Genomic DNA, 22,379 nt, shown 5'->3' with positions numbered 1-22,379 from the left:
TCATATTGCCCACCCACTACTGAACAGTTGGTTTACAGCCAGTCTATTCAAATAGATATAAACCGTCTATTTGAATGGCCCATAACCAACTTCTTAGTGGCCCAACCTGTTCTTCCATCTGACATAGCTAGAGAAACACTTTTGACTGTCCCTCAAAGAATCCTACAAGCAGTCTGATAGGTATGATAGCACTGTTAGTTCTTTTACATTCTGTCAAAGGCACTTGTGATGTTTGTGGGTCGTACATGACATTATGTCAATCTCATTTCAAAGAGAAACAAATGCTTATACTGTGCACTTCTTTTTGTATGCCCTTTGAGGTGCGCGAAGGACAGGTATATGACCAAAATCATTTCATTACTTACTTCTTTTATTCTTTTTTTAATGCACCTTTTGATGTATGTTTTTTAATTTGTCATCACATGCTGCAGAAAATAATCGTGGGAATTGTGGGAAATTCATTTCAATTAGTCTTTATTTACGCTCACAGTCACAGAGACTAAGGAGTGTGACAAACACACCCAGACATGAGCCACCATGGTGGGGATTAAGAGACATATAGGCTTGTGGTATGTGTCTGTCTGTCTGTCTGTCTGATTGTTTCTGCTTGGCATGTGAGCCTCAAATAGCATGCACCTCTTAATTGGAACTCCCCAATCAACGTTACCATGAAAGAGATGCACAATTTAATCTCAAGGCTCGGTGGATCACAAAAGCAAAATATACGTGGAATGGAATGTTCTGCAGCCTCCCTAATTACAGTCACACAACAATGCATCATCACTGCTTGACGTTTCATAACCAAACTATTCAATCCACATTTTTGTTCTCAGATGGTTTCTGCTCACAAAAGAGTTGCATGCAATATCATATTACTGATCTTAAAATCTTGATAAAGCACACCCCCTCCATATGTCTCTACTTAAGGCACCGTTGCCACAAAATCCTCAGTCAGAAGTCAAATCTTCTCCAACCTTCAACAAACATGTAAGTATATTGCATTATTTCCTTCTTTAACTTGTCTATTTCAAGGTTGTTTTAAGAAAGAGAAAATGCAATCACTAATTACTAACTGCTAGTAACGTATTGCTAATTACCTAATTATAATAAGTAATTACTAATATGAAAATTGGGTTGTTGGCGCCGCTTCCACAAATGGGCTATTTACATGTCTGTGGCATGCTACTGAGTCGAGAGTCATTTGTTAACATCTGTTGCACATGTTTTTAGTCAAATAAAGTTGTGTAAAAGTATACACGTGAAAACACGAGATTATTGACCGGTTACCTTCTCTAATTAAAATGTGCCACAGTGAGTCCCATATTTTTCTTGTATTTGTTTGAACCAGAATGAAGGACCAGTTGCACCCAATTGTCTGTTTATATGTTTGTATCTGTGCACCTCGAAAAGACAAAGGCGTCACTAGGACAGCTGTTGCTATACAATATGTATACGGTGCATAATATTACATTATTACAGACTGTTTCGTCTAAAACTTTAAGTTCTCTTGAATCAAGAGGCCTTCTAACCTTTAATAATTTGCATGTAACCATACTGAAGAAAAATAATAATAAGCAGGTGCCTTGCATACCGAGTGTGTGACAAGCTTTCATTTTTATGCTCAGGTTACATAAACAATGTTTATTTCCTATGCATTGACATGACAGACATTTATGGTTGGTGAGTCAAACCAAAGCTTTCATTGACAGAACAAACTAATAATGAATTATATTATATAATATATGAATTAGAGGATAAAGCAGTAGATGATGGATGGATGGAATATATTAATTACTAATTGTATATAATATAATTTCTTTTAATTATTTATCCCTGCAGTGCAAACATGAACAAGTTCATTCTGATTGCGGGTAAGGCACATTTATAATGACCAAATGAATGTTTGCAAAAGCTTTGTTTCGAGTGAATATTGACTGAGTTTGTCACTTTGAAGGTCTGTGCTTGACCATCAGCAGCTTGGGTGAGTTTATATTTTGCATTCATTCAAAAAATTGAACTGAATCCCTTCAAACGAAAGTTGTGTTGATTGATAATGAGCCTAAACACAAAGTAACTTTTCATATTGATGTCTTTCAGCTTGTTCCTCAAAACTGGTGTGTTACGTCACCAGCTGGTCCGTCTACCGACAGACGCTGGGAAGATTCACCACTTCGAACATCGATCCAAACCTGTGCACCCATCTGATCTTTGCCTTCGCCGACATGAGTAACAATCAGCTGGTGGCCAGAAACTCCGATGACGAGATATACTTAAATGATTTAAGTCTGTTAAGAGAAAAGTGAGTTGTAACCTTTTAAATATTTTTTCACTTAAAAAAAAACAGTAACAATAGGGTCACATTGTGGTGGACCTGTGTCCAACCAAGGGCCTTTCTGTATGAAGTGTGTGTGTATGTTCCTTATATAGTGGTAGACAATGAATGATAATAACAATAATGATTTTCTCATATAGAAATCCTCACCTACCAGTCCTTGTGGCAATTGGAGGCGCTGTGTTTGACAATAATAAGTATGCAATACGCAAATAACAACATACCATATGAGTACTATAACACCATGACAAATCATAATGTAGCTCATCTCCTTTTGTGTCACTTCCAGATTCATCAACATGGCATCACACCCAGAAAGTAGAAAAACTTTCATTGAGTCTACAATTAAATTCCTGAGAGATAGAGACTTTAATGGGATCAACCTGGACTGGGAATTTCCTCAAAGCGCACACAAAGACATGTTTTCAATACTGTGCCAGGTCTGATATGTCATTTATTCTCCGAAACAAACATTGCACAGGGTGAATGTGATGATTTTGTTTTGACATTTAACAAACATAAACAAAACTGTGGCACATGTCTGTATGTTTTGTAGGATTTGTACAAAGCCTTTGTTGCAGAGGCAACGCTAAATGGCCTTCCCAGACTGCTGGTCACAGCTGCCGTGACTGCTTACAAACCATACATTGATAACGGTTATGATGTTCCATTCATTTCCATGTAATCAAGACTTTTTTTATTCTCCACTATTATTTTAAATACTTGGCGTCATAGATAGTTAACTTGATCACATTTCCTTTATTCTTTGCTTGTTTGTTTGTTTTCCCCCAGTTACCTGGATTTCATAAATGTAATGACATTTGATATGCACGGTGTATGGGACGGAGTCACAGGACATCATAGTCCTTTGTACAAGAGACCTGAGTACAATGGAAATTCTGCATTCAAAAATGCTGTGAGTAATTCATTTCTTTCACAGAGACTATAATGATATAATGAGTAGGTTCTATAAAGCAAAAATAAGAGTGAAATGCCTTTTTTGTGCATTTCTGCAAACAGAGTGTTTGGTCAATAAGCATTATATGAACATGCAACAGAGAATGAGTGAAAGAAGACTCAAAGCCTTATTTATATGAACAAACTCAGTTGTCTTTTACACAATATAAGCATTAAACATTTTGTTTTAAATTTGACTGCAATATTCTATTGTTAATGTATAAGGGCTGCAAATATCTTTTTTTTCCTCACATTTCAGGAATATGCAATGACATACTGGAGGGACAGCGGTGCACCTGCTGCAAAGCTCATTATGGGATTTGCTGCATATGGACGAACATTCACACTGTCCACTTCCAACAATGACTTCGGAGCGCCAATCAGTGGAGCAGGTCAGGCAGGCCCTTACACCAAGGCGCCAGGCTTCTGGGCCTACTATGAGGTACAACTGAACCCTCTGATCAGTCTGAATGATTCTGCTGATCATACATATACATTCTGAACATGCAATTCAAATTCAATTTCTAATCTCACCCATCCCCTTTTCAGGTGTGTGACCATCTTAAAACAGGGACTGTAATGTGGTCTGAAGAACAGAAAGTTCCATATGGCATAAAAGAAACTCAGTGGGTTGGATACGATGATAAGATGAGCATTGATTATAAGGTAAAGCACTGATCTTTGGAAGGTAACACAAAACCAGATAAAAAGTTGCTCATGATTTTTGTTGTAATATTCAGGTGGACTTCATAAAAGAAAAGAACTTTGGCGGAGGCTTTGTTTGGTCTCTGGACTTGGATGATTTCAACGGGGCCTTCTGTGATTTGGGCAAATATCCCCTTGTCCAACATCTGCATAATCTTCTAATAGGTAAACAACAACTATCTATTCTGTCCTCTGGGTTTCATGGTAGTGATTTTATATTCTTGATGCACACATTTGAAAAAACACTGAAACCACTGCAGTAATATCATGTAGTTAATAATACAAGCTGCACAGGTGCCGCACAGGTCACGTATTTCCAAATTTCACAAATTCATTCAGATTTTAAACATTTTTGTACTTTTTACTCAGGTGTACTTGGGTTATATCGTTGGTGATTTTTTTTTTGCCTATTGGTTGTGCTGGAAAAAAAGGATATAAGACACTTATACCCACTGTATATACTGTACGTTTTAACATAGTAATGGAAAAAAGCAGCTGAAATGCTGTGTTCTTACAAGGTCACTAGTTCGAATCCAGGTTTGACATCTTCTGTGTATGTTGACCTTGCGATGGACTGGTGACCTGTGACCAGCTTCCTCATGTAGAGGATACAGCAGTAGACAGTGAAGAGTGAAGTGGGTAGAATGAGTGTCACGTCACACGCTGTATCCTACAGTAGTGTCGTGATGATAAACAGTAGTACAATTAAGACTTTGAGTAAAAACTTAAGCTCAGTCACATTCACATGATATAATAATACTGCATCATAATGTGATTTTTTTTTCCCCATTCTAGAGCCTTTGTCAACTACCATGACCACCTGCACCACCACCTGCACCACCATCACCCCCACCACCACCACCTCCACCACCACCACCCACACCTCCACCACTCCCACCTCCTCCATCACCACCACCACCACTCCCACTCCCACTCCCACCACCACCACCACTCCCACTCCCACTCCCACTCCCACCACCACTCCCACTCCCACCACCACCACGACAACTTCTGATGACAGCAATTTCTGCGATGGAAAGAAAAATGGACAATATGCCATTCCCGGTTCTCCAGGTTCTTACTACAACTGTGGGGATGAGATCACTCACATTCAACATTGCTTTACCAACTTAATCTTCTCAGAGTCCTGCCACTGCTGTACCTGGCCATAAGCAGGTGTGCACCATCATAACTACCCATATATACACAAAGGGTGAATGATACAAAGATGTGTATACACCTCACATCTGTACTGCCAAATTATTATCGTTTTCTTGTTATGGGATGAAGTACAGGTAGACGAATATTTACAAATTTACTTTAATGCTTACTTTTCTTTTTTTAATAGAGCATACATTTCTGTCATGACCTCTGCCTCCAGGACCCCAGGTCCTGGATGATATTAAGTTCAAATTTATTATTGAGAGAGTTTGTTTACTTTGTTGTCTCTTTTCATGGTATTCGGGGTTTTTAGTTCTTTGTTCATTGTTCCTGACTTTCCTTGTATTTTCTCAATTCCTATTTTATAACAGTGTCTCTAAAGATTTAGATTTGGGTCGTCGGGACTATGTGGGCAAATTGGAAAGTTCCTTACTGGTTATTTCACTAAACAAGCATGCAAAATAAAAAGTGGGAAAAAAGGGACCACATGAAGTTGACTCTTGGTTATTTTATTGCAACAAGATCAAGTTGTTCTGTATCTAATAAAAGGTGCAAAATATTATACAATATAAAATTAAATTGTGATCATTGGACTGTGAATTGGTACAACTCTCATTTTTGCATCTTAACTGGATACTGGAACATATCAAAATCATAAATATTTGAAGACAACAAATGTATTGTGATTTTGATTCATTTGCAATTAAATATGCGGCCCTAGGATCTAACCATACCAGATTAAACAAGTCACCTTTAAAATTAGAGGCCACAAGAGTCCGTTCGCGGTCCCACTGAGTGATACTGAAATGATGCTGACTTATTCAAAAGCGTTGGCTTCTGGGTTTGCAATTCATTACAATTGTTACAGAATGTGTAACTTCCTTAGAGTTCGTGGACAGAACCATGAGGCTCAGGGAGTTTCTGAATATCACAGTTCTGAATCAGACTTGAGTAAAAAACAACAAATTCCTCGTAGTTCTTTTTAGAAATCCTTTCATTTAGGCCATGGAATCTAAGAAACAAAGAGAAAATGTTTGTAAAATCCCTTTTCCGGGATTTCTAAGAAAACATAGATGAAACTTTGGTATCACACAAAGAGTGCCTTGTTAAATGATAGCAGTTTTTACTGAGACCTCTCTCAGACTGTCTATTTACAATGTTATACTATAATGTTACTTGATCAGTTTACCTCAGATAATCACCTGACTTTAACCAGGCAGGTATGAAGCGAAAAATATCCTTGGTGAAGTCCTTAAAGTGTCGACTGTCAGTGTTCCCAACACAAATACCTGCATATTGAAAGATTATATCGTAAAAAAATGAAAAAAATAGAAGCACTTAAATACAAAAAAATAAATGATCATATTTTTATGCAATGACATGTATCCGAACTCTACCTGGAGCAACCGTTACCGACGGAAATACCTCCAACACTGTTTTCTTAATGATCTGGAAGCCAAAGGACTTTTCATCAGTAGAGCTGACTGGCAGAGGATCAAACCCATCAATGAGCTCCATCTTCACTCGCTCATCTGCCACTCTGGAACGTATGTGATCAAGTGCCTGGATGAGACGGCAGCACACGTTTCATCAAACTCTTGACTGTTCATGGAGACATCATCGTGAATTCACAAAAAAACTGTTCTGACTCTACCTCTTCTAACGACTGTGCCGAGTGGATTCGCAAATTCACAAAAGCTTCAGCGAGGGAAGGGATGATGTTAAACTGCAAAAAGTGGGAAAGGGATGAGATGGAAAAAGTTATCTCTAGGGCCAACTGAATCGCTTGCCATATAGTTTCCTGCATACAGCGTTCCAATTTATAATTACCTTAACTCCCGAATTAAACATGGTGACTGCTGTTGTTGTCCTTACAAGACTGTTAGTAATCGGCTGCCTTTCTAGTACTCTGAAACGCAAAACTGAATCAGTCGGGTGGCAACAAGCCCAATCAATTTCATGATGTACAGTATTTACCTGCCAATCAGTGGAGAGAACAGCCACAAATTCGACATCATGAACTTCAGCGGAAAACTGAACTGAAGTCATAGAGTGAGTGACAACAGAGAAATATAGAAATTGCTAAATGTTGTGAATTGGACAAGTAGTTTAATCTCCTTACCTTGTGGGCCATGTGCTCAAAGGACAAACGTTCAGGTCCATAACCGAATAACCTGGGCATCGGGTTGTCCTCTATTCTGATAGAAACCACATGACAAACTTTTAGACTTTGGCTTTTTGGACACAGATGCGCTACTCGACTCGCCGCGGCAGTTATTTTGCTTTTCCATTAGCGATTGTACCTGGTACTTTTTTTTAGTACCTGCTCAGGCGAGGTTCCAAGCGAGCTGAGCCGAGCTGCACAAGAATCAAAGCAAACAATGCCGAACTGTAGATCAGTTCAAAAGACTTAACAACCCTGAAAACGTGCGATGAAATCTCATCATTTAACAGAGGAGTCTGGTGTATTTAGCGACAGCACTGCTGAAAGGCTGTGAGTGGCATCACAAACCCTGCCACTGTACTCCGTGACTGTGTCAGACGGAGTCTGTGCTCCGGTCATGGAGGAAGTACTGAACTAATCTTTTTAATTAACCGATTCTAAGGATTCAATAGGTCGAAAACAACTGCTTTACAAGTCAAAACAAAGTCACAGCAGTTTCATGCAGCCGCGCTGTGATGACCCCGTCCACGTTGAGGAGGTACGATAGTAATGGGAAAACCAACCAAATCGTGCCGAGGCAGTACTATGTAGTGGAAAAACGGCCAAAGTGACAAAAAGCCAGTAAATACCTGACTAACTCTGACCCAAACAAATGGCCATTGTTTATATATTGATCACTTTGGATATTTGTGGATATGTGATATGTGTATATTGTACATTCCTCACCTTTTGACTGCTGCAGCCAAGATCCCAATACAGGTCTCCTTGGGAGGCATTGAGGAGTGACCAGGAGGCGTAGACACACTAAGCTTTATAGTGGCAGAGCCCTTTTCGCTTATTCCAATACTAGAAAAGACATACAGTATACACACATTAAATGTTAGGCTCGAAATTTGATATTGTGCCCAGTTGCCACAAACATCAGAGCACGGCAGGTTTCTTACAATGCCGTAGATCCTCCAAGAAAACTTGACAGGTTCTCTGTGATAAGCATGCCCTCGTCTAGGACAAATGACAACTGCACGCCGCGCTGTTTCATCACATTCACTATATTCAATGCTCCATTTTTGCCGCTGACCTGGGAAAACAAATATGTAAAAAAAAAAGGACTCAGACTTTACAATATAATATTTTCAAATGCTATTTAAGTTTATATTTGTTGTAAAAATACTTCTTCATCATGACCAAGACCGATGTAAAATCCTCTGCGTGGAGCATAGCCTTTTCTTAGCAAGTATTCGAGCGCCTGAAGTATTCCCTAAAAGACATTTAAACAAACAAAAAACAAACGATTTATTCTTTTTGGCTCGTGAAAGGCGAGTCAGCAGCCAACTCTTCTGCGTGCAAGATTACACAAAATACAATTCTCACCATTAGAGAGCTTTTGTCATCCAAGGTTCCTCTTCCATAGATGAAGCCATCCATCTCCTTGGCAGAAAACGGTGGCAAGTCCCAGGCGTCTGATTCAGAGGCAGGTACCACATCGACGTGAGCCAGCAGCAGGTATGGCAACAGGTCAGGCTGGGATCCTTCCACCCAGAACAGGTGGCTGTAGTTGGCAACGACCTCATGATGAACCAAGCTTGAAGAGTAAACTGTAGGGAAGGCTGATGCAGGAAGGAGGACACAAGCTTGAAGATGAAATTCAATTGTTTTCGTTTCAGTTATCTATGCTCGGCTAAATAGGGTTGTGGTTTTGTGTGAATGACAGTCTTGTATAAAGTACCTAACTTGAGTAGAAGTCCAAATATCTTCCCAGATGACTTTGGTAGAAGCTGAAGACACTTTTTTTTATAAGATTACTTCAGTAAAAGTCTTAAAGTATATGACATGTACTGTATCAAAAGTCGTTTTCTGATATAAATTGTACTTCAGTTTTAGAAGTAAAAGTAATTAAAAAAGTGAGGAGTAAGAATTGAGCCAGTGCTCAGTGACTCAACTGGAAGGTTGTGGGTTGAATTTCCTGGCTCTGCTAGTCTATATGTGACCTTGAGCAAGACACTTAACCCCATGTTGCAGCGTGTGAATGGGTGAATGGCAAAAGCAGCTCATCAAGACTAGAAAAGCTCTATATAAATACAGGCCATTACCAACTCTTCTGACAGTTAGAGAAAATGTAGTGGAGTAAAAGTAAAACTCGCTAGAAATATAAATAACAAAGTACAAGTACAGACACGTGATTGTTTTGTTTTTTTACTTCAGTACATTAACGAAATATTTGTACTTTGTTCCATTACAACATTGCGTGTGAGTAACAGCTTAACCTTTACGGAGGAACCTGTTGAACTCCAGTAGCGCGGTGGTGTTGTAGTTACTCTCGGCGAAAGACACGGTGGGGATCCGGATACTCTCTGAGTGGATTCAAGGGTCGTACACACACACACACACACACACACACACACGGAGAGAGAGAGAGAGTTAGGCGGTGGCTTCTCCTCACTGACACCAATGTTGACACACGTGAAGCAGCCGAGTAATAACGTCAAACATCACCTTTAAAATTGTCCAGAAGCTCTTCTCTCTGCTCGCGCCCTATGTCAAGCGATATGTTCTTAGTTTTCTCCCACTGTGCATGTTGAAGTCCGACGTCTACGTCCAGCGTCAACGTCCTGACAAATGCAACAGTGAATAATACGACGAATGTAAGGGAGAATAGGCAAAGAATCGTCTTCAGCAGCTTGCGTATCTTTAACTTGGTCCCTGAGTCAACCATTGTGGAGCTACGACTATGGCCGTTTCTCATGTATTGTTCTGCTGTTTGAATGGTGGCTGGCGCCAAGTGCTGCAGCCTCATTACCGCCACCTACAGTGTTGATGAATGAACATATGAAATACTTTTAATAAATGCATATATATGTTGTTATTATTTTTACATTTTAAATATTTAACTTCATTAATTAATTTATTTCTATTAAAATATACAATACAAATAATACAATGTGGAAAATAGATATATTACAGCATTGTAGAGTAGTATATATATATATGTATGTATGACATATATGTACGTGTACAAATATATACTACTCTACATACTATACTATACATATCTAATATTTACATATTATATTTAAATAGAAATCTCGACTTTAATATAAATCTAAAATTCAAAGTTAAAATAAATAAAACATTAACAATATACAAACCTTCAAACTTTCAGGTCAAAACGTTTCCATTAAAAACAAAATAACACGTCAACAACAAATCTATGGATCACACCGAGCATCTAATGACAGCGACGTCTGAGCCAGCGGATCATTTCATCAGGACAGGCCGAGGTAACGCTGCTCTGTGCCGGGCACAGTGAGCGCCGAACGTCCGCAGAGGCTGAGCTGATCACCTCCGACAAACGTCGCTGCCAAACTATAAATACGTCATATCTTCATACACAAACCACATGTTTGAATTCTATATGACTCATTTCTCGCCTCAAATGATGTTAAAACTGTGTTCCGGGACACAGAAAAATATTTATTTCAGATTTATATTTCTATTATCTGCTGCTATGCTCCGCCGAAATGTATTCTGGGATACATGGCCATCGCAAGTACGCTTAAGTCACCTCCGATGCATACTTGGTAAAAATGGGCGGAGCGAGAACATTTCCGGGTTTGAGAACCGTCCTCGCTGTTCGCTTACTTGAGAATTGGAACAGAACTTGGACTGAGGCTGATGACGTTTTCACAAGTACGGGAGTACGCAAGTACGCTCAAGTACGCACAAGTAAGGTGCAACAGTGTTTTGCAATTTAAAAAATAAAATAAAATAAGACACTGATGGCACTGCACTGTTTAGATTAAAAAATATGTCAAGTGTGTGCAAGTGTACATCGGCTACTATAATACAGTAATTGTTTTGAACAGCTATTAATTACAAATAACACATCTTTTAAAGCAATTTATAAAATAGTAGCTATCAGCCAGGTAAGATAAACAATTACTTAATAATATGAAAAGGTGAATTTCCAACTAAAAATAAGAGACATTCAAGTAGATGTGAATTTGCTTTAAACTAAACAGATTTCATAGTAACAACAAACGTGGAAAAATAATTAATTTTCTTCTTTTTCAATTAAGAAACACCAGATACACAACAAAGTATGAGATAAACTTTATTGAAATATGATTTAAACATTAAAAAAATTATAATGACACCCATCAAGGACAAACTGTGACACTAAGACACTGGCAATTCACAATCAGGCAAAAATCAGATTTTAAAGCATCGAAACATGAATGTAAAACCTAACGTGTCAATAGAATAGGCGAAAACAGTTAAAATAATACACAGTTACTCCCATTCAGAAAGTGCGGGTGTGTCCTGCGCCTCAGTCTTATGCAACAGCGCTTCCTCACTATTGGACCCCGGGTTTAGATTGTCTAGCAAGGAAACACTTGGACTAAATCTGTTGTCCTCAACACTAACATAAATGAGGTAAAGCATGCATGTAACGATGACAAAGACCACAATCTGTATGTGGACGGGCACAAGGCGGCGCTCCACGTCTCGTCTCTGCAGCGTCATGGGACTGACGGGAGTGTCTGGGTACATGTATTGGATGGGTCTCCCCGCTGCACCCTTGATGGGTCTCCGACGAGTGGCACTGAAATAATGTTGGATATACTGTATGTGTCGTACGAGTATTAATCTGTATGTGCTACTCCTAGACTGTATATAAAAACAAACAATCTTCTTGTTTACTGGACAACGAGCCTTTGCTTCTCACTTGATCTATAATTCATTCGATAGACCATGATTTCAATTTTGTAAATTATGCTCCCACTTAAAGGAATACTTCACAGATTTACATTTAGCTTTGTATGGAATAGGGGTAGTATTTTTAAAAAATTGTGCTTCCCAACCTCAGTTTCCCTTGAGTCGAGAAATATCTTCATTCTGTTTTTTGTTAAGTCCAGTCTAGGTACGAGGCTTGAAACTGCAACACTAATTCTGCACTTTTTAGACCCACTCGTAGGGGAAGGGGCGTGATTCCCAGAATGTAAACAGTGTCCGCCATCTTTGCTAACAGGACCAAGTGTCACTGGTGGGCACATAACAAAGAAAATAATGAAGATATTTCTCAACTCAGGGGAAACAGAGGTTGGGAAGCACAATTTTTCAAAAATACTACCCCTATTCTGGTAATACAACGCTGAATGCAAATCTGTGAAGTATTCCTTTAAAGCATGACACATGAGTGGACACCAGTGTGATTGACACCAATCATGAGGCTTCACACTTCATATTTGTGTTTAGTAAGTGGAAGTAAATGTTCATTTTTATATACAGTCTATGGTGGTACTGCTCAGGTTTTCCTCACCCAGCCCCAAAAATCCCTGTACATTTATTTACACTACAATTTATGTCTCATTCATCAACAACAACTACTCAGAAAACCTACAAAGATGAGCAGAGCACTTACTAGATTCCAGTAGGTGTGATCTCAGCAGGGAACAAGTGCTTGAAATCGTCTTTCACAGGCTCCTGAGGAAGATAGACAAAGTTAGCCTTATCACATGATTACTCAATTAGAAGTCCGCCAACGGAAACAGAAAATTATCCCCGAAAGAAGTGACTCACAGGCCCAGCCAGTCAGGTAGAAATGAAGACGCAGGGTGACAGGTAGTTTATGGGTATAACGTACAGTAAATACACTTTTTTACTTGCTATATTTTTCTTAGCCCTTTTTATATTTATACTATTTTCATTAAGTTGCACAATAAAGTCAGAGTAGTCACTGCTGCTGTATGCTGCATGTGACAAATAAATCTTTGAATCTTAAATGGCAAGACTCTGGTGATGTGATACATATTCTGATGATATATGTTTTTTGCAATATACTGGGATACTATCAGCAAGGCAAAATATTGAAATTCCCTTTGCCCCAAAAAGTATATTTTAAAGATTTTTTGTCAACTAACGCTGTGATATGAATAAACAATATAAGCTTTTATTTGTCTAACTAGCAGCCCCTTTGCCTCAAAGAGTCAATACAGTATCACATCACAAAATAATGTGATAATGTAGGGAATCAATATTTTCCTAGACCCTTAATGCATACAAAAAAGACTCTAAAAACACTATCCATAAATACAGATATTGTCCATAAACTACAATTAACTTTCACTCAGCAGCAAAACTATTTTTTCCTCAAGATAATGTTTTTGGCCTCTGGTTATTATGTGGATTGTTTTTAGTTTAGGTGCTTATATGGTTAAACAGATACATGAGAGGAGTTACAGCAAAGACAGTGTTCTTGGAGGCAAAAACAAAAAGGTACATATAGAAGAATAAAACAGAAGAATAAAAGTCTGTAAGAAAAATGTCTGTGCCTGCATTCCCCATTCCTGAGGGAAAGCTTTGGGAGTGTAGTACAGGCTCTGGTTCTTCATGGTGCGGTTGACCACAGATGGCATGTCCAGCTAAGGAAACAGATGCAACAGATTGCAATACACTGGATTACTGTAGTCTGCATCTGCTCACACCTCCAGTGAACCTCTCCTTCACTTATAGCCCCTTAAGTGCGACTAAAAAACATGGGCACCACTAACCCTGTTGGACTGTGACCAATGATCCTGTACATTGCCCCCATTGAATGCTCTTTCACTGTTTGCACTCGTAGAGAGTGACCTCTGACCCTCCATCTGTGGTTCAGGGAGAGAACGCACATCACGGATTACTCACGCCCCAAAATTATAAAATTAAAGGGTGAACTGTTTAAGAAAAAACTTTCCGACCTCTTTGAGCATTTCAGTTATGCTGAATGTCTGAGATGATGATGACGACGATGATGATGATGAGTAACCATTGACTGCAACGGATTGTGATCCAGCTTGAACCTGCAGGGATTAGCATTATTTTCATGGCGACAGAAAAACAAACTTGTATCTGTCACCCAAGCTATGTGAGCAATAGACTGTACATAAAAGCACTGTGAGGTAAAAAAAAAAAGAAGTGACTTGAGAAGGAAGCACAATCCCATGGAATGTAAAAACCCATACAAGTTGTACAGCATACCCCTCTGCTAATTCCTACAAGATTCTGTGAGCAGGGAGGCCGACTCCGCTCTGATGATTTTAACACATTCCCTGAATTCCGCACGGGACTGGGTTTAGAAGTGGGAATATGCTAGAATAGAACAAAAATGCCCATTCAAAAAATAAGAAAAACTCATTGTTCACAGAACTTGAATATACATGTGGTATTTACCCGTCTCATTTGGGGTAAAAAGCACTGTGGGTAAGTAAAAACACCATTCTGAGTATACAACTTTACCTGTGAAAAGTAAAAAAAAAAAAAAAAAAAAAAAAAAATTGTTAGAAGGTACAGTGTGTGACTTCTAAGAACAACAAAAACCAATAAAGAGTTAGAAAATTATCAATATATATGCACTATGAACCTATCAATGTCCCGTCTTTTCTCCAGGGACAGAAATGTAGAAACTCTGGACTCACACTTTTTACTGACAGATACATGTCAGACTTGATGGACTGGTTTCTCACCTGGCTGCTCTCCTCCTCGGCCTGGTCCGACTCTTCACCCGGTTCTTTATTTTCTTCTTCAGCACCTGTGAATTTAAAAAAGGGACAAAAATAATACAGTAAGTAAATGATTGTGTGGTCAACCACAAATGCAGAAATTGCAGACCAGATGTCTTAGTTCATACTTGACTCTGCATCATTGTCTTCCCCATTTTCTTCTTCTTCACTGTCAGAGTACATCATACCCTTCTTTGCTCCATTAAGTTGGCCATGAAGCAGTTTTCTAAGCTTCTTCTCATACAAGAACCTGGTGGAGGCTGGCATAAGCAAAGAATATTAAGGCTTACTTTGTTTATTGTTGTTGGTGTTGTTTAAGGACACGGTCAAGCCGATTTACAGTGGACAAAGTGTAACCTCACCAACTATGGGCCCAGCTTTAACCCCGTGTTTTAGAAGAGCAGCCTTCAGGTCATCATCAGTCAAAGCACTTGGGTCGGGCATCTCCGCATCTCCTGGATTCTCGCCCTTGTCCCCAAAAACATAAAATGTTAAAATTTGATGAATGCTGCTCAATACACCAGATATGGGATATAGACCATTTACACATCTTTCGTACCCATTCACACACTGCAACATGGAGTTAAGTGTCTTGCTCAAGGACACATATAGACTAGCAGAGCCAGGAATTGAACCTTCCAGTTGAAAGACAACTTGCCCTACCACTGTGCTGCCATGGCACAATCTTAACAGCTCACTTTTTTAATACTTTTACTTTGATACTTAAGTACAGTAAATGTCATATACTTTAAGACTTTTACTTAAGTAATATTATAAAAAGTGACTTCAACTTCTACCAAAGCCATTTTCTGGTATAAGATACTTGTACTTTTACTCAAGTATCTATTTTAGGTACTTTATATAAAGACTGTATATACATATAGATATATCCATACACCAAAATAAGAGTGAAAACACATCAGTACAGATGCAAGTAATAATTAATTATCTAACAATGATCTGTTTTGCTTTGTCTATAAAAGTCAAAAACGCTCTAAAGTAAACTGCTTGTTTTGCCTGAACATTAAGGACAGCACTCAGTCATTGCACAGTGCACACATTAATGAGTGCAACAGGTGCTGCAACCATATGCACATAAATGTAACAGCAGCCACCAGCTTCTCTAATGTCTCGTGTAAATCTATACCAACTATACAGCTGGTGGTTTTTGAGGTCAAGGACCTCAAGTGTGCTCAAGCGACCGGAGTGTACTGACCCAGATTTCTCACTTCTACAATCCACAGCACAGACTAACATCATTTCAAACTAGTTGTGATTGTTGGCTGCTGTAACACTGCAAATCTCCCCATGGGGCACAAGTAAAAGATTATCTTATCTTAACTTATCTTAATATTACATAAAGTCATTATTATACTTTTAAACAACACAACTTCAATTTCCCCTTGGGGATGAATAAAGTATTTCTATTCTATTCTATCTATTCTATTCTACAAGTAAAGATCCACAATAACAGAGTATTATTATGAGTTGCAAGTATTTCAGCCTATTCGAATGTTGTGATTTTGTATTTGCTTTACTTTTACGATTAGAATATTGGACATAAATATTAAATTGGCCCTTTCAAACCATTCGAATGTGTTGCAAGAGATGTTTGCAACCGCCACAGGGGCATTTGTGCGCTAAAATGATCACAAAGTTTCATTTTGTTTTAAGCTCGATTCAAAAAAAAAAAAACAGACTTGTGCATCAAAAACAACGACTTTTTTTTATCAGATCTTACAGATCAAAACAAAAACATCAACTCACATCTTCACCTTCCATGTCATCCATCAACACAACCCCAACTACCACAACCACAACTCCCACTACTACAACCACAACCCCAACTACCACAACTACAACTCCCACTACTACAACTACAACTCCCACTACTACAACCACAACCCCAACTACCACAACTCCCACTACAACAACACCCACTACTACAACCACAACCTCAACTACAACCACAACTCCAACTACCACAAAAACCACTCCAACTACCACAACTCCCACTACTACAACCACAACTCCAACTACCACAACCACCACTCCAACCACCACTCCCACTACTACAACCACAACCCCAACTACCACAACCACCACTCCAACAACCACAACCACCACTACTACAACCACAACAACCACAGTTTTCGTATCCAGTGAAGTAGATTGTAAAGGAAAACGTGATGGTATTTACCCTAATCCCAAGAACAACTATTCTTTTTTGCAATGTACTAATTCTGTAGCACATATTCATCAATGCCAAACTGGTTTGGTCTACAGAGCAAATTGCAAATGCTGCAACTGGTCCTGGGCTTAGTCGTACTTTACAGTTAAAAAAGACAGGAACATTATGTTTAATTCTTTTAACTGTTTACTGAACAACTGGTTGACATTACATGGATGATTTACATCTCTTGTTCCTCAACAATTTTTCTTCTATTAATCTTCCTTCTCGATTTCCCCACTTTTGCATACCATTCCCACCATCCTGTTCAAATTACAACTACAATACTACTAGAACAAAACAAGAACAATTGAACAGTAGAACAATACAACAGTTTTATAAAATACAATTCAAAACTAAAAGCTGTAATTTTTTAATTCATGTGAACCTTTATCTAACAGACCAACACACAATCATAATTGCAATTTATGTTAAAAACAATCTGTATGATGTTTATTTTATATCTTTTTTCCTATGCATCCCCACCCCCTCATATTTTACCGCCTGAGGCTAGATGTTCCTGCACATTCTGCAGTGGTTAACACCCTTGACCTTTAAGATTTCCCCTGATTGCCTGAATCTTTTCACAATATTCTGAACTGTTGACAGTAAAATGTTAAATTATTTGCAATTTTGTAAGAGAACAATTGTCTTTGAACTGGCGGACAATGCTCACAAACACAAACTTTTTAAATCTGTCAAATGCAGTTTATTATTATTCCATTTGTAGAAACTGCCCCATCCTTTTTATTTACAACGTTAATGAATTTAAGAGTCCTAAAGAGTTGTTACTTATGCTTGAAAATGAATTATTCTAATCAACAAAATGGGTCTATTTAAAAAAGAAAATGAATCTATACATTTTTTGATTACTGTTAATTAATATGTCAGTGGTTGTTGCTTCTTGTTCTTAATCATAGCTGCTAGCGTACTCACTAATGTGCATTTAAATATTAAATCACCAACATCAACATTCTGAGCTTTCCTTAGGTTCTCCAACACCAATAAAGTGTCCTTGTATCCTATGTGTCTGTAAATATAAAATACTATTTATTTTATTTATTAATATGAAATATAAGCAACTTATACTGTGTATTTGCCAATGTTTTCCTTCTCTGTTCTAACTGTATTCATGGAAAATATATCTCATTTGTTTCTGACATAATATAACCTGATGCCTGACTTATTTGTATGGACTATGCACATATAATACTGTAACCTACTGATTTTGTTAAACATGATGACACAGTTTTGCACATTGCATATATTTATACAGTTTAATATAAGCCTAACTTTGATCGATTCTAATAAATACTGCTAAATGTGTAATTCAATAATAATAATAAAAGCTATATATATATAAAAAAGGTCCCTCAAGTTTACCATATTTTCTTTAGTTTTGATGTTTTTCATAATTCATGTTTCTGTGTTGGTTGTGCTTTGTTTCTATGGTGCAATTAGATAATAGGCCCAGTGGAAACAATACTCCATTAAGCTATAACAATCAAATCTCTCTTTCTATTCAGTTTATTTATTCCATCATTAATTAAATAAACTGGCTATATCAACCACAATTTTTCTCGACAACTGAATTGCCCTAAGGGGATAAATAAAGTTATCTCTAACAGTATACCAGTTACAACTCTCACTGTGACTGAATCTGAAAGTTTTGAAGTTTAAATAAAGTTTATTAAATGTGGAACTATTTAATGGCAGATTAATAAGTAGTAAAAAAATGGCCACCATAGAACAACATAAAGGGGGATTGTTTGCAGCAATCTCACTAATAATATTAATAACACAGTGTTACAATAGGGCTGTTACACACAATGTGCACTTACTCTTAAGGAATTTTAATTTTAAGCTAGTTTTTTATACTTAAGGGCCCTGATATACTTCCGTGCACAATGTACACAAACCCAATGCAAAACATGTGCAAACTCAACTCAACCCCCCCAGATGTGAATGAATTTCATGAATTTTCTCACTCATCACTTTATGTGTTAGATTAGATAGATTTTCCTTTTCTTTTTTTTTTTAAGTCTCTTCCACTTAAAAATCTGAATTTATGGACCGGATGTGTCTGAGGGAGCTGTAGCATTGTTCTCTTCTTCTTGGTTAGGAATGCGTCCTTCCTACGTTCAGACTTGTACCGCCACCTGATGGTGAAGTGGGATACTACAGGACCCTGACGCGACATGGCATGTGCACGGAAGTATACCAGGACACTGTTGTATATGCTGTTGTAGGGACCCCAAGTGTGCTAAATAGCACAGGTGAAACAGGTAGGTTGCGAGTCGTGGAGATTCAGGCTCACCTAGCTGTGCAGCCAGATACACCAGTGTGTCGTTGTTAGTGCTGCATTCTATCGGACATTTTATTACAAAGTCTTGAGCATATTATTGGGATAAAAGAGAGGTCAAAGTGTGTTCATGTAAATGATGATTTGTCATAACCCACTGGAGTTGGACACGTTCTCTGACCAATTTGTTTCACCTTGTTCATGCTCCCTCTATGAAGTATTATTAAAAATAACACAACCTAAATGTTAATTTTTATACAGATGACAAGCAGTTGTACACATCCAATGTCATGGTTTGGTTTGTCTGTCATGTTTTATTTTGTGATCACTCACCCCTGTCTCTGTTCCAGGTTCCTGTTTGCCCTGCCCCCTTCTCGTCTGCGTCCACCTGCTCCCTGATTGTTCCTGCGCACCTGCATGCACTTACTCCCCAATCAGCACTGCTCTTAAACCCTCTCTGTGTCTTGTCCCGTCGCCAGTTCGTTTGTAGCTTTGTCTCGCGTGCCACCACTCTTTTCCCACATCCCATGCTTCGACCCTTGCCTGCCTGATTTTCCTCGACCTCGTCTCTTGCCTTGTGATTCTGATACCTCTGCCTGTTTGGACTGATCTGCCGTGAACTGACTTGGACTGAATAAACGGCTTTGGATTTTGCCTGAACCTTGAGTCTCTGCAGTTGTGTCCTATCTATGGTTTCCACGACCTCGTTCCTGACAAACAAAGCACTATCTGAACATGCAGTCACCCTGGATGGCCCAGATTTCTGATTCAACTCACACATACACACAACAAGACTGTAGGTCAGCCTTCTTTCACCTGCGAAACCTAATGAAAAGAAACAACCTCATAAAATGTTCATGCCTTTATTAATCAACCCTGTCTCCGAATTTCTCCGAATTTCTGCACAAACTACGCAGACACGCTAACCACGCCCACGGTCAACTTCACCCAGGAAAAAGAAAGCCAAAGATAGAAAAATGCAAAAGAAATGTACATAACAGTCATAACCATGTATCAGACAGTGACTGGTGCTGAACACGGACACAGTGGAGGACGAGGCGACTCAGTGAACATGCCTGACTGTGACACAAAGGAGGAAGGTAACACACGTTGTTACATAAACTAATAAACGAAATAAACCCCCACAGCCACAGACGTCTCACTCACACACACAGCTGCAATGAAGACACCCAGAAGACAATGCAGATCCACATATGCTGTACATTTCGACAGTGAAGGGACCGAAGACGCGTGAAATCCAACACAACACACACATGTTCATTTCAGTGAAGCAGATTTCTTAGAAAATATTCTCATTTAAGAAGCCGGAAAATCTGGGAACTTGTTTTAATTATTGCACGAATGCTCAAACCGATTATTCAATGACCCAAATAGTCTGATTAATTTAGTAATGGACTAATAATCAATTAATCATTGCAGCCCCTACTCATACGTACTATGTAGTGCACTCATATCTAGGGGAAAACAATGTACAGCCTCATGATAAAATCAGATGTACACCTGATGCTGAACAAGCTTTCTCTCATCTGAAACTCTAGGACTGTCAGATCTATGTCCTTTTACACGTGTGGATGGGAAAAATGGTTGTTTGACATCTGCTCTCTTACGGGAGACAGTTATTCTGCGCTAACTCTTCTTGTATATTTATGCAGTGTCAATGATTTTGCTTTAACCCTCAGAACACAGAGTATTTCAGCTGCTTTTTTCCATTACTATGTTAAAATGTACAGTATATACAGAGGGTATAAGAATGTGCAATATAGAGTGTCTTATATCCTTTTTTTCAGCACAACCTAGGCAATCTGATAAAAAAAATATATATATATATTTTCACCAACTATATAAACAGACCGGAGCAAAAAAGTACTCAAAATGTTTGAAATCGTATTGAAATGTGTGAAATTTGCAAATACGTCACAGCTCAAAGTTCATTTGTCTCGTTTTTAGGAACAGTAACTTCTGCACACTTATCGCTACTTTATATCAATATATAACAAATCATAACTTTGACTCAACAGCACATAAGAAGACAAAAACATTATTTTAGAGCTTGAATATGTGACCTATAAACACACACACACCCAGGAATGTCCATATAAGGAGTTGTGTATTATTCCCACGGCAATTTACCATGGGTGCACCTGCAGTACTGAGCACTAAAGGAAAAATAAAGCAAAACAAAAAATAAATCATCTCATCTTTCCACAGCACGTTGGCTTTGATACAACGCTGTTGTCATATTCGACATCACTGTCAAACATGCACGTGCACTTAATCTTCTCAAACGTGACGATGTGCGCACTCCCACAGGGGACCTTCAGGACACACCTTTTTGGTTTTTGTTTGTTGATGTTTCGACCCATAAAATAAAGATAACATCATGTATTAAGTTTTATATATATAGACAAACTATATAAGAGAACTATAGTTTGTTGCATTTATGAAATTTAAGGACGATACAAAAAGAAAGCTGCTGTTTTTACCTGTTGAAAATACACGTATACCTTGAAATAAACCACAGAACTTTGTAGATCTATTTGAGTCCTGGTATTTGTGGTTGATGAAATATTACGACACTTTTATTCATCACCTTGATCTCTGAATAAGAGGTGTTCACTTTCGAAAAACAAACAGTTTATCTACAATGATCTACAACATCCATGCTACAGTTATTGTCAAATTACTGCTGTTTATTTTACGATGTAATATTTACTACTGTATATTTTTGGTATTTATAGGCTTTTAGATCTACTAGAACAGCAGCACAACCTATTAGTGATTTTTTTCTAATTAGTTGAAAATGCCTTTCCACAATTGCACTCCATTACCAACACAAACCTGTGACAAAAAAATTAAACCAAGGAGGGTGTTTTGTTGTTTTCTAACCAATAAAATATTTTAAGTGTCAATTCATTGTAGATCTATCAACTACAAAATCAATTTAGGTATGTCTGTTTGTTTTATTAAAA

The 22,379-nt window shown here is 38.2% G+C and overlaps 3 protein-coding genes across 4 annotated transcripts; 1 reads left to right on the top strand and 2 right to left on the bottom strand.

Moving 5' to 3' along the window:
- Positions 1 to 926: 926 nt before the first annotated feature.
- On the top strand, positions 927 to 5,638 carry LOC131468029 (acidic mammalian chitinase-like). The gene is made up of 12 exons (XM_058641867.1): positions 927 to 987; positions 1,840 to 1,871; positions 1,955 to 1,981; positions 2,098 to 2,299; positions 2,473 to 2,529; positions 2,622 to 2,772; positions 2,889 to 3,013; positions 3,125 to 3,248; positions 3,549 to 3,731; positions 3,839 to 3,955; positions 4,030 to 4,159; positions 4,790 to 5,638. The coding sequence occupies exons 2-12, from the start codon at positions 1,847 to 1,849 to the stop codon at positions 5,164 to 5,166; spliced, it is 1,518 nt and encodes a 505-aa protein (XP_058497850.1). The 5' UTR covers positions 927 to 987; positions 1,840 to 1,846; the 3' UTR covers positions 5,167 to 5,638.
- Positions 5,639 to 5,648: 10 nt separating this feature from the next.
- pm20d1.2 (peptidase M20 domain containing 1, tandem duplicate 2) lies at positions 5,649 to 10,122 on the bottom strand. 2 transcript variants are annotated; one of them, XM_058641868.1, is made up of 13 exons: positions 9,813 to 10,122; positions 9,584 to 9,670; positions 8,691 to 8,926; positions 8,491 to 8,577; positions 8,264 to 8,397; positions 8,046 to 8,165; positions 7,278 to 7,353; positions 7,133 to 7,194; positions 6,986 to 7,064; positions 6,810 to 6,881; positions 6,553 to 6,718; positions 6,345 to 6,444; positions 5,649 to 6,167 (listed from the first exon to the last, which is right to left on the bottom strand). In XM_058641868.1, exons 1-13 carry the CDS (start codon positions 10,111 to 10,113, stop codon positions 6,038 to 6,040), a joined length of 1,650 nt encoding a protein of 549 aa, XP_058497851.1. In that variant the 5' UTR covers positions 10,114 to 10,122; the 3' UTR covers positions 5,649 to 6,037. The 2 variants fall into 2 exon arrangements, with proteins under 2 accessions (XP_058497851.1, XP_058497852.1); XM_058641869.1 differs by having other exon boundaries at positions 6,026 to 6,167; positions 6,358 to 6,444.
- A 1,295-nt stretch (positions 10,123 to 11,417) lies between these two features.
- LOC131468192 (lamina-associated polypeptide 2, isoforms beta/gamma-like) lies at positions 11,418 to 15,317 on the bottom strand. Its single transcript, XM_058642192.1, has 10 exons — positions 15,220 to 15,317; positions 14,986 to 15,117; positions 14,822 to 14,886; positions 14,529 to 14,594; positions 14,337 to 14,447; positions 14,057 to 14,158; positions 13,871 to 13,963; positions 13,652 to 13,741; positions 12,742 to 12,803; positions 11,418 to 11,922 (listed from the first exon to the last, which is right to left on the bottom strand). The coding sequence occupies exons 1-10, from the start codon at positions 15,299 to 15,301 to the stop codon at positions 11,610 to 11,612; spliced, it is 1,116 nt and encodes a 371-aa protein (XP_058498175.1). The 5' UTR covers positions 15,302 to 15,317; the 3' UTR covers positions 11,418 to 11,609.
- Between the last annotated feature and the right edge of the window lie 7,062 nt (positions 15,318 to 22,379).

The sequence above is a fragment of the Solea solea genome, chromosome 11 (assembly GCF_958295425.1).
Source record: "Solea solea chromosome 11, fSolSol10.1, whole genome shotgun sequence".
NCBI classification, from domain to species: domain Eukaryota; kingdom Metazoa; phylum Chordata; class Actinopteri; order Pleuronectiformes; family Soleidae; genus Solea; species Solea solea.
Note: the sequence above shows the minus strand (reverse complement) of the source record. Positions and strands in the feature narration are given on the sequence as shown.